The 11,157-nt window shown below is 39.1% G+C and overlaps 1 protein-coding gene across 1 annotated transcript; it reads left to right on the plus strand.

The window, feature by feature from the left end:
* Positions 1 to 6,932: 6,932 nt before the first annotated feature.
* Positions 6,933 to 7,831, plus strand: LOC115965934 (ferredoxin-thioredoxin reductase, variable chain, chloroplastic-like). Its single transcript, XM_031085282.1, has one exon. The coding sequence runs from the start codon at positions 7,096 to 7,098 to the stop codon at positions 7,666 to 7,668; it is 573 nt and encodes a 190-aa protein (XP_030941142.1). The 5' UTR covers positions 6,933 to 7,095; the 3' UTR covers positions 7,669 to 7,831.
* The last annotated feature ends 3,326 nt before the right edge of the window (positions 7,832 to 11,157 follow it).

Below are 11,157 nucleotides of genomic sequence, written 5' to 3' on the forward strand. Positions count from 1 at the left end.
ACCATTGTTTGTCAATTTTTTGCACAAGAAGGGTGGGAATTGATTGGTTTGAACTGTATAAAATACATAGCAATTTGGGAAAATGTTTTACAAATTGACAAATAGATTTAAAAAAAAGGTGAACATATGAGTGTTTAATGCCATTTATATTTGGAACATCCATGGTACACCAAAAAAATGGGTTGAAAAAAATTAGATGGACGTAGGGAATAAAAAAGGTGAAATGGGTCTGGGGTTTTTCCATCACGAGGGTAGCCTAATTGTGAGCAGACACAATGCTCAGTCAATGGGTCCCACATAAAGGTGAGTATTTTGAGTTTGAGAATGAAAACTCTAGCCAGGTTGTACTGCCAAACATGCCAGGGTGGGATTTTTAAGTGACAAGTGATTAGTTATTGAGTAATGAGTAATGGTATTTGAGTGATGAGTGAGTATTTCTACCATACAAATGCCTTTGATTAAAAAAAAAAAAAAGGGATAGGATATTTATTTATTTGGAGTAAATGGAGAGAGATATATATATTTATTTAAATAAAAGCGGTGAGATAAAGGGAAAATTATTAGGTATTTCTGGAGTACCATAAATATGTACTCTCCCTCTCACATGAATGGTGGGTCTCATTAATTAAATTCATAGTGAGATCCACCATTCATGTGAAATGAGGGAATACGCATTTATAGTACTCTGGAAGTACACAATAATTTCCTGAGAAAAAGTGTATGGTATTAACCATATTTTGTTGTCAATGTCATGAATATATGGTGTAAGGACACGATTCGTGGCAGACCGTAACGGTGTTGGGTTCGCACGTAAAAAGGCCCAAACAACATCATTTGTAGAGCGTGGGTTTGAAAGGCTAGGCTTTCTCGCAAAACGGTGGGTTCACGTGATATACATACATGGTTAAGTCGTCCTCGCCTTAGGAGTCTTTTTCCTGGAGGCCGACTGGGAGGCTCTGGTTTTTGGCCATTTTTCCCAGCCCCCTCTCTAGATTACTTACTTTTCCTTTTATACTAGCCTGCGTTCACTGTCCTTCGTCCACGTGTAGGGTCAAACTTTCCAAGGCTAATACTTGTTCCATCAGCCCATACCCAAAGTCGTTGGGGGTGGTTGTAAAAGCCGAAGAATATGGCTCTGTCAGGTGTAGAGTATTGAATGGCAGTAAGGGCAGTTTTCCCTGGATATTTTAGATTTTCTTTCAAGTTTAGTCCTATACCGTTTTTGCCCCTCTTTCCGGTGGGACTTTGGGTCTGCCGAGGACTGAACCGTCCTCGGCTGTATCCCAAGGCTATCTTATGCTTTATATTATTAAGCTTGGGCCATAGCCCTCCTCGGCTTGGGCTTTTGGACTCCCCACGAGTAAATGGGCATGACCCATAAACTATTGGGCCCCACAATAGTCCCTTAAAACCCTGCTGTCCGACCTCTTGGTTGGAAAGGGGGGTTTTGGTAATACCGAGCCTTTATTATGGCTCATTTAATTCAGTCTTTCATTGATGTTGGCGGTTCTCCACCTGCCCAGGGAATGTACCGGTCTTCGAGATGTTCCTCTTAATTTATTCACGACGCGCTCATGCCGTTTGGCTATCCAAAGTGTGTTTTTAATATTTCCTTTTACGAGACCTTTCAGATCTATTGGTTATTGATGATGTGGGGAAGTGGAACGGGCATATTCTTGTTTGCAGATTTCCTTGGAGATCTGAACATATTAAGTTCCTTCCGCTTCGCCCCTCATATAAAAAGAAAAGGCGAGAGTTGTTTCTCCCATACATGAACCCCTTTAATCCCTCGAAAATCTGAAACCCTTAGACTCCTCCCAGAGTTTCCTTTTACCCTCTGGTTATACCTTAAATTGTGATACGTTCACCATAGTAATAAGCAATGAAGGAACCATACCCCTCCCACAAGCACCATGTTCTAATAAAGTTCGAAATGGCTCGGTCAGGGCAAGGATGGCGGAGACTCAAGATTTGTCTCACCTTCCTTTCAGCCAAAATCCGAAACAAGGACTCGTCACGTCAAACTTTCGGCGTGACTGAGTCGAGGACACCCATTATCAGTACCAACCGCTCTCTCATGAGCATACCTAACACGGCACCAGTGTGTTAGGAGTCAGGACTGAGGCAGGGACTAAGTGCCCCTACTTCTTCCTCTCTTCGTTCACTGGTGCCTCTTTTTGCCTCTCTTTCTTCTTCTTTCCACCACCAGATCCATCCTGGTACTTTTTCTTCTCCCTCTTTTGCTCATTTTTCTTTATTTTCATCTCTTCCCTCTTCTTCTCCTCCTTCTTTTCATTCATCTCCTCCATCTTCTTCATTCATCTCCTCCATCTTCTTCTGAAGAAGGTCCTTCTCTCGATATGGGCGCTACTGAGGCAGAGTTTTGAAGGACTTCGGAGACGAGTTTAAAAAGAGATCTGACTGTTTACTTAATGTATTGCTTTTTTTATTGTTTTGGCAATCTACCTTTTGTATAGGCTTGTTTAAGCTCCTCTTTGTACGTTGTAATACATCTTTATATTAATAAAAATTGTTATCACTTTATTTCACATGTTCTCTCTCTATATTTTCGAAATGATAACGCAATGCACAGACATACAATCTTGTGAATTATTTTTATTTTTAAACCGTGACCGACGTCTAAGACCAAAGTCCCAGTTAATAAAAAGATCTTGCTCTGTGTTTATAGAAACAATTCGGCTTAATAATACTGAATCAAACAAATGATACTTAGGGCTGAAGCTCCCATTAGGCAGGCAAAGAAAGGACATTATGATGAGCTTACTAAGTTGGCCTGGCACAATACCGCCGACCTTAGAGTACAGTACTTGGGGCCCTAATCCTTTATAAAAGAGAAGGGCGCTATTATGAATTTGCAAGTGCTGTTCGGCACAATAATATAGCATTTGAATCAATGACACCTAGGGCCAAAATGCTTGCTAAGAAAAAGATATCACCAGAACTTTAATAGAGTTGTTTGGCACAACAATGCCGACCTGTGAAAAATGATACTTACCCCAAAACTAGCCGAGATGATAGCTGAATACTTGATGCGGTGTAGGAAGTAACCATCCGAGGACATATCACCCGCAAAGTGAACAGCCCCCCTAGGCTACTGAATAGTGGGGCGTTTCACCATCTTCTTAACACTCCTATTAGCATTAACCTTTTACAGTATTTGAGCCGAGGATCGAGTAACTTAGAATTTTTATTAAGTAGCCAACCTTACGAAACTCAATCTTTTTCTCATCCAAGTAGTTGGTTTCCCCACAGGCTTGGTTCTGTCCGAGGACCATGCAATGCCTTGGTTCTGTCCAAAACTCAGTTTTCTCATCCAAGTAGTTGGTTTCCCCATAGGCTTGAGTCCGAGGACCATGCAATGCCTTGGTTCTGTCAAAAACTCAGTTTTCTCATCCAAGTAGTTGGTTTCCCCATAGGCTTGAGTCCGAGGACCATGCAATGCCTTGGTTCTGTCCAAAACTCAGTTTTCTCATCTAAGTAGTTGGTTTCCCCATAGGCTTGAGTCCGAGGACCATTCAATGCCTTGGTTCTGTCCAAAACTCAGTTTTCTCATCCAAGTAGTTGGTTTCCCCATAGGCTTGAGTCCGAGGACCATACAATGCCTTGGTTCTGTCCAAAACTCAGTTTTGATAAGTAGTTGGGGGAATTATCCCCTCGGCTATGGCGTAGGATCTTGGTTTAAAGGGACCAGCCACTCGGCCAAGCCCCTGGAACCATCCGTGCTATTGACGCTACAAAGCGCAGCCCCTAGTGAAGAAACGTAGCCCCTAGTGTGACTTTACTCTAAAACACTAGATCCAACTACTAAAAATGATGTGAAGGATGATATCAACCCACCACCAGTGCCAAGACACAAGCCTTCCCTACAGACGGCGCCAATTGTAAGAACACGATTAGTGGCGGACCGTAACGGTGTTGGATTCGCACGTAAAAAGGCCCAAACAACATCATTTGTAGAGCGTGGATTTGAAAGGCTAGGCCTTCGTCGCAAAACGGTGGGTGCACATGATATACATACATGGTTAAGTCGTCTTCGCTTTAGGAGTCTTTTTCCTGGAGGCCGGCTGGGAGGCTCTGGTTTTTGGCCATTTTTCCCAGCCCCCTCTCTAGATTACTTACTTTTCCTTTTATACTAGCCTGCGTTCACTGTCCTTCGTCCACGTGTAGGGTCAAACTTTCCAAGGCTGATACTTGTCCCATCAGCCCATACCCAAAGTCGTTGGGGGTAGTTGTAAAAGCCGAAAAATACGGCTCTGTCAGGTGCAGAGTATTGAATGGCAGTAAGGGCAGCTTTTCCTGAATATTTTAGATTTTCTTTCAAGCTTAATCCTATACCGTTTTTGCCCCTCTTTCCGGTGGGACTTTGGGTCTGCCGAGGACTGAACCGTCCTCGGCTGTATCCCAAGGCTATCTTATGCTTTATATTATTAAGCTTGGGCCATAGCCCTCCTCGACTTGGGCTTTTGGACTCCTCACGAGTAAATGGGCCTGGCCCATAAACTATTGGGCCCCACATATGGTATTAACCGTGTTTTTATTTTTTTATTTTTTGGGTTTACGTGTTTTACTCATGCCAGTTTTATTTTATTTTTTATTTAAAAAAGTTGTATTAGTACTTATTACTAATGCGAGAGAAAAACGTGGAGGTGAGAAAAAAAATAGTTTAGTGATTAAACAAATTGTACATTTGTGAAAAAAAAAGTTTTACTATTTATATATATATATATATATATATATATATATTTTTTTTTTTTCAAAAAGAAGTTGTATTAGTACTTGACAACTAACATGAGAGAGAAATGTGGAGGTAGGAGAAAGAACTTTATATATATATATATATATATAAATTTAGCTAAAAATTAGGATTTTTTAAATTATTAATTTTATATGTCTAATCCTATGATTTAAGCCTTAGAAACAGATGAATTTAAGGGTATTTTGGCCATCTAAATTGAGAATCTCAAACAGGAGAAGTCCCTTAATAGCAGTATCTATACTACTATTTAAGGGACTTACTACTATTTAAGGAGCTTTCTCTATTTGGGATTCTCAATTTAGATACCCAAAATACTCTCAAATTCCCCTATTTAATACATTTTTTTCCCAAAAAACTAGCACATACTAAATTCAACAATTTACTCCATTTCAAATCATAAATTTTAGTTTCTTAAAAATCAAAAAATTTCAAATCCTAAATTTTAGTTTCTTAAAAATCTCTTCTCGTGTAACCTCAATAACAGTAAAAAAATTCAAATTAAAAAAATCATATTAAACTCCAAAAAAAAAAAAAAAGTCTCATTCCACGTGAGCGCATGACGAAACTAGTTATTATAATTGTGGGGACTATGGCCCAAAATAACAGGTTGGGCCTTAAATCCGTCCGAAGACACCAGCCCATCCGAGGAGTCAACGTGACTCAAGCAATCCATATTCAAACACCACTAGGACAAAGAAAACATGTTCGAGGAGGAATTTCTCCTCGGACACTGAAAATTCGGAGCAAAAGTACATCCCAGCCACTGAAGCCCCTCTCCTAAATACGTGAAAAGGAAGGAAACTCGAAATATCTAAACAAAGGCTGTCACCACTACATTAAATGCATTACAGCTACTCTCCTGACTGCATTAATGTGGAGAAGACTCCTGAACAGTGCTACCTTGGCTACCGCAACTCACAAAGAACTGAGAGAGGTGTCTGATGGGACGTGTGCTCAAGTGGGGGTTTAGATGATCGACAAGTGTAAAGCTCAGATGACAGGAAAAGGCCTATATAATGTGTAGAAGTCCCCTTAAGAAAAAAAGAGAATGGGGGAGTGAGGTATTGTAGCATGCAAAGGAATCCTACTGCACTAATCTGTATCCATAAATCAAGTTTAAGCCCTATCATTCCGGGTGATCTTTCGATACAATGGCATCTGTTCTTATTCGTGTGTTCCCTTACCCCATGCAATATTCCATTTAACTTGCTTAAACCGAGTTCTTTAATCCATACTCTACAAGAATTCATTGTGTTGGGCCTTTTGGACCAAGGCTTGTAACAGTAAGGATTTGGTTACTAAATTGTGCCCCTACAATCATGATTAATAAAAGAGAAATGAGAAGAAGGAAATATTCAAGAAGATGGAAGTAGGGGTGTGCATGGGTCGGGTTGAGAAGATTTTTTGACCCCACCCACCATGGTAGGTCAAAAAAAATTCAACTCAACCCAACCCACATGGGTCAGGTTGAACTCATGGGTTTGACAAATTTTATTATTATTATTATTATTAAATTGAGTAGAAAAAAATATAAATATTAATATATTAAAAAAATTTAAAAATTACTATCAATATAACTCCTTAAAGGAAAACAACACTAATGACTAAATAACAATATTAATTTATTAAGATTTGTGTGAACTAATTAGCTTTTATATAGAATAGGAAGAACTGGTTATTTAAAAAAATTTATTAATTATATAATATATATATATATATATATTAAATTAGTATTAGTAGGAGAAACCGAGGAAATGCTGTTGTACAGCTGGTTTTTTATTTAAATTATTAAATATATAATATATTTTAATATATATTAAATATGGGTGAGTCGGGTCGGATTTGACGGGTTTGTAATTTTATGATCCAAATCCAAACCCAAACCCAACCCAACCCACTATAAAAAAAAAAAATTTGTAACCCAACCCAACCCACCAAGCTTTAAAAACTGATCCAATCCGATCGGTTGGGTCAGGTCGGATCTGGTTTGACGGATCAGTGGGTTTTCTGCACAATCCTGGATGGAAGGAAGGAGAGAGAGAATGAACTAGGAAACGTGTGATGATCCCATTAACACGCGTCCCAGTCCGAAATAGAAAGATAGATATTTTAAGATAAATAAAATCTCTCGGTCAGGGTCTCTCTCTCGCCAAGGGTTGGGTTGGGTTGGGTATGGGATAGAATTAACATCTGGTACCGGTAGAAAGAGAGAAAACACAAAACAAACAAACAAAGTAGTGGACTTCACTTCACTTGGATCCATATTTGCATTTCTTTTCTGATTCTCTGAAGAATCATTGAAGAAGAGAGGAATAGGAATGACTACATCACCATTAATTACAACTGCTCCAGCAGCAGCACCATCACCCATCTCTTGCAATAATAATTATAATAATAATGTCTCCATGAAGATGAAGAAACCGATGATGATGATGACGACGACGACTTCTTCTTCTTCAAGTTTAGCAGTTTCATTTTCACCTCTTATTACCTCCACTGCCACTGCCACTGCCACTGGGATTGTCCGAAGAAGAAGAAGCACCAGGATGATTTCTTGTGAGGTCGCTCTCGAATCGGATGCCACTTCTTCTTCTTCTTCTTCTTTATCCTCTGACAAAGACGTCGATCCATCATCAATAGCAACAGAGAAGATCGGAGCGAGGGTTAGGGTTAAGGTTCCATTAAAGGTACACCATATTCCGAGAGTGGCGGAGGTGGATATCACTGGTATGGAAGGTGTGCTGAAGCAATACGTTGGGGTGTGGAAAGGTAAGAGAATCTCCGCCAATCTTCCTTATAAGATTGAGTTTCTTACTCATATTGAAGGCCGAGGCCCTGGCCCTGTCAAGTTCTTTGCTCATCTCAAGGAAGACGAGTTCGAATACCTCTAATCTTCTCTCTCTCTCTCTCCAAACCCAAACAAATAAAAGACCCTCCTCCTCCATCATTTTCTAATCATCATATCATATCATGTTTGTTCTGTTATTATTATTAACTACTACTACAAATCTGCTTCCTTATTATTAATTTTATTTAACTTTCTGCTCTACAACATCTTGCTTCTTTTTTATATTGCTTCATTTTGCAATCTTGTCTGTAATCTAATTAAATGCTTCCTTCCATGTTCATACTTACTAAGGTTGATAGATAGATTTCTCTGTAATCTCATCTCCCCCACTGCTGTGGAACTAACCCTTCTTACTAGAAAAAGTAGAATTATCAAGTGTAAACCTGAATGAGATAATATATTGGGACTGATATTAGAGGAATATTGTACCAAGCGTAGGGAGAATCTAACTCAATGCCAATTCCATTGTACCTGCATTCCTTATCTACTCTACTAGCATTGAGGATGATATGCAATCCTAGCTCCCTTCCTGTAGCCCAGACATTTCCTGGGAGGGATTTAGATCATACCATCTTTCTTGTATGTATAGCTCATTTTGCTTCTATCTATCAAATCTCCTTTTCCTTTAGAATCATTAAGATAGTGTGACTTCTAACTTCTAAGAATAAAAATTGAGTTGTAAATTTCCACATAATGCCTATAGTTGTAGATTTTCATGAATGCTTGTGATAGTACTCAAAATAGAACAGGAATATTTGCATACTGCAATGCCATAATTCATAAGTGACCAAAGGTGTGATGAAGAAAGGTGGGGTCTCCACATGCTTGAGGACCATATCTTGTTACAAGAATATTCATTTCTATTAGTAATATTTGGTTGCTCTTGGTTTTACCATTATGCAACATCTAGAAGACCTATTTATTTATATCCTCCTTTTTTCTGCGGGCTCGACTTATTAGTAAGATCAAAGACTCCTTAGTTTTTTTCAGGCTTTCAGAGCAGGTTTAACTGATTATAGAATGCCCTGATTTTTCTGAAGTTCTTTCAGAGATTATTAATACATCAATGTAATGAATTCAGTCTTTGGCATAGTAGTCATGAAGATTAGTCTTAATGATCATCCCACATTGTATAATGGAACCCATCATTAAAGTTTGATATGTATAATGAGAAAATTGGTTGCTGAAGAAGTTGTTGCGTTGGATGTTTGTGATAAATCATTAGTTGAAAGTAAGAATTCACTTGCTGAAATGTGCTCAAGAATTTGCCTTGCCGAAAAGTGGAAGATAAAGCCTCTGAGCTTAGATGGCTCCTAGATTCAGCCTTGTAAAGAACTAATGCATCAAACAAAGTTTGAACCTACTTACACCATAAGAAGCCTGTCCTCCGCCTTAGGTACAGTGTCATGTTAACTGTATAGTGTAGGACACCACAGATTTGGTGTGGAATCTTTCTATGGGGCTTTACATGGATAATATAGGGTGGATTTTCCTTGGCAAGGAATTTGGAAGACTAAAAGTCCCTAGAAATGTTGCTTTCTTTGCTTGGACAGTAGCTCATGGTAACTCTTTGAAAGAAGATAGTCACTGTTGATCAGTGTTGTATGTACATAAAGGATAGGGAGACTCTTGACCATTTCTCCTACATTGTGCTATAGCAATTTGCAAGGGACCTTTGGTATATAACTCTCTTGTTTTTTGATATCTCTTGGGTCGTGCCCTTTTTGGTGAAAGACCTCTTAGTCTTAACCTGTTGGAGAGGTGGTTTTAAGGGCCATCAAAGCACAGGCGTGTGGAACACTATTTTTTCCTTATGTGTTACATTTGGAAGGAGCATAATTTTAGGTCTTCTGAAGGGTTTGAATCCCCCTTTGCTTAAATTAAATTTCTTTTTTCTTAGACTGCTTTTTGATTGCCTTAAAGAACATTGGGGATCTTAATTGTTCTTTATTCGAGTTCCTAGATCTTTTTAATTTTAGGTTTTAATTTGTTGTATAGCTCCTGTATTCTTACTGTGTTCTTGGGCTTTGCCCTTTTTTCCCCTCCTTTTTCAATAGGATTTGTTAGTTTATTAAAAAAGAATATTGACGGGTTGTTTCTCACTTTTTTTTATGCATATGCTGCAATCTCTTATTACAAAGTCTGCTCCATGGTTGCTTGTTTATTTTTTGAAATGGTTAGAAATAGTTATATGAGATATTTGCTGGTACTAAACTCGCCCAACTGGGCGGTGGTAGCTCCATGTTTGCATTAAACTTTGTTATAAAATGATCCACATATTGAAGAACCATTTAGGTGCAGTTCCTTTGCAATCCTATGAGATTAAATTTTTGACCAACTTTACTTTACTTTCCTTTCCTCCCCTCTATCCAAATGCCATAGATTACTGTTTCTACAAATTTTGAATGATTACATAAGGGAGAGGACCAGAGAGGTTCATAACTTTATGCTTGTTCCATGCAATTAAATTGGATTGGTGCTCTTCCTTATCTTGTTAGATACAAGCCGTACATGGTTCTTTTTTCCGTGACGTATCTATATGTGGCACGCGAACAAGGACACTTATTGCATTTTATTTTATTTTTTTAGTTTTTGGTGGTAAATTACACTTACCAAACAGGTTATTAGGAAAAGATTAGATGCAAGGCAACAGGTAACATGCCCCATCTACTAGATGCAAAACAAGGCGACCACTTGTAGTAGACTGGCTATAATCGTTCTTGGGACCACCACCACCACCACAATATGACCCACACCCACCATATTCAAATCTATCACTACCAAGTGAACTCACCGTAGGTTGGAATAGGTGGGTTCGTGGGTGGGTCAGAAGCAGGTGGACGGTTAAGGATGAGATGCAAGAACATAGTTAGAGCATTTAAAGGGCATTCACATTGGGTCTTCTATATGTCATATGTTGGTATATTTTAGTATCAAGACTCAAAAATAGCCCATTACTTGGTCTTGTAAAGTCTTGCTATTGTAAAAAAATTTACAATTGTGCTATAGTGCCATCCTAAATGTATGATGGCACTATAGCACTATTGTAAACGTTTATATATTATTTTATTCTCAAAACCAATAGCTTTGTCTCTCTCTCTCTCTCTCTCTAGAACTCAGCAACGCCAAGCCTCTCTCTCTTCTTTGTTGCTTCAGTTCTCTCTTGGCCAAACAAATATCTTTCTCTCTAGTGGGTTTGATAAGTGTGTTTTATTGTGTGGTGGTGTTGGTTGGGTTGTGGGTTTTATTGTTTGGTGGTGTTGGGTGGTTGCGGCGATGGTGGGTTTGATGAGTGTGGTTGTGGATCGGTGTGGATGGTTGTGATTTACCGCTGTATGTGGATGGGTTGTGGATCGGTGTGATTTGCCACCGTATGTGGATCGGTGTGGATCATGGTGGATTGTGGTGGGTTTGGGGCTGAGGATCGTGGTGGATCAATGTGGTGGGCCGTGGTGGCATGGTGGTTTGGGGCAGAGTTTTGGTGGTGGCTCTGGTGGGTTGGGGTGGGTCTAGGGTTGAGGATCGTGGTGGA

This window comes from Quercus lobata, chromosome 1 (genome assembly GCF_001633185.2).
Source record: "Quercus lobata isolate SW786 chromosome 1, ValleyOak3.0 Primary Assembly, whole genome shotgun sequence".
NCBI lineage: Eukaryota > Viridiplantae > Streptophyta > Magnoliopsida > Fagales > Fagaceae > Quercus > Quercus lobata.

What these genes read in the sequence shown, in the direction of transcription:
- LOC115965934 (XM_031085282.1), top strand. Translation starts at nt 7,096, where the DNA reads ATGACTACATCACCATTAATTACAACTGCTCCAGCAGCAGCACCATCA.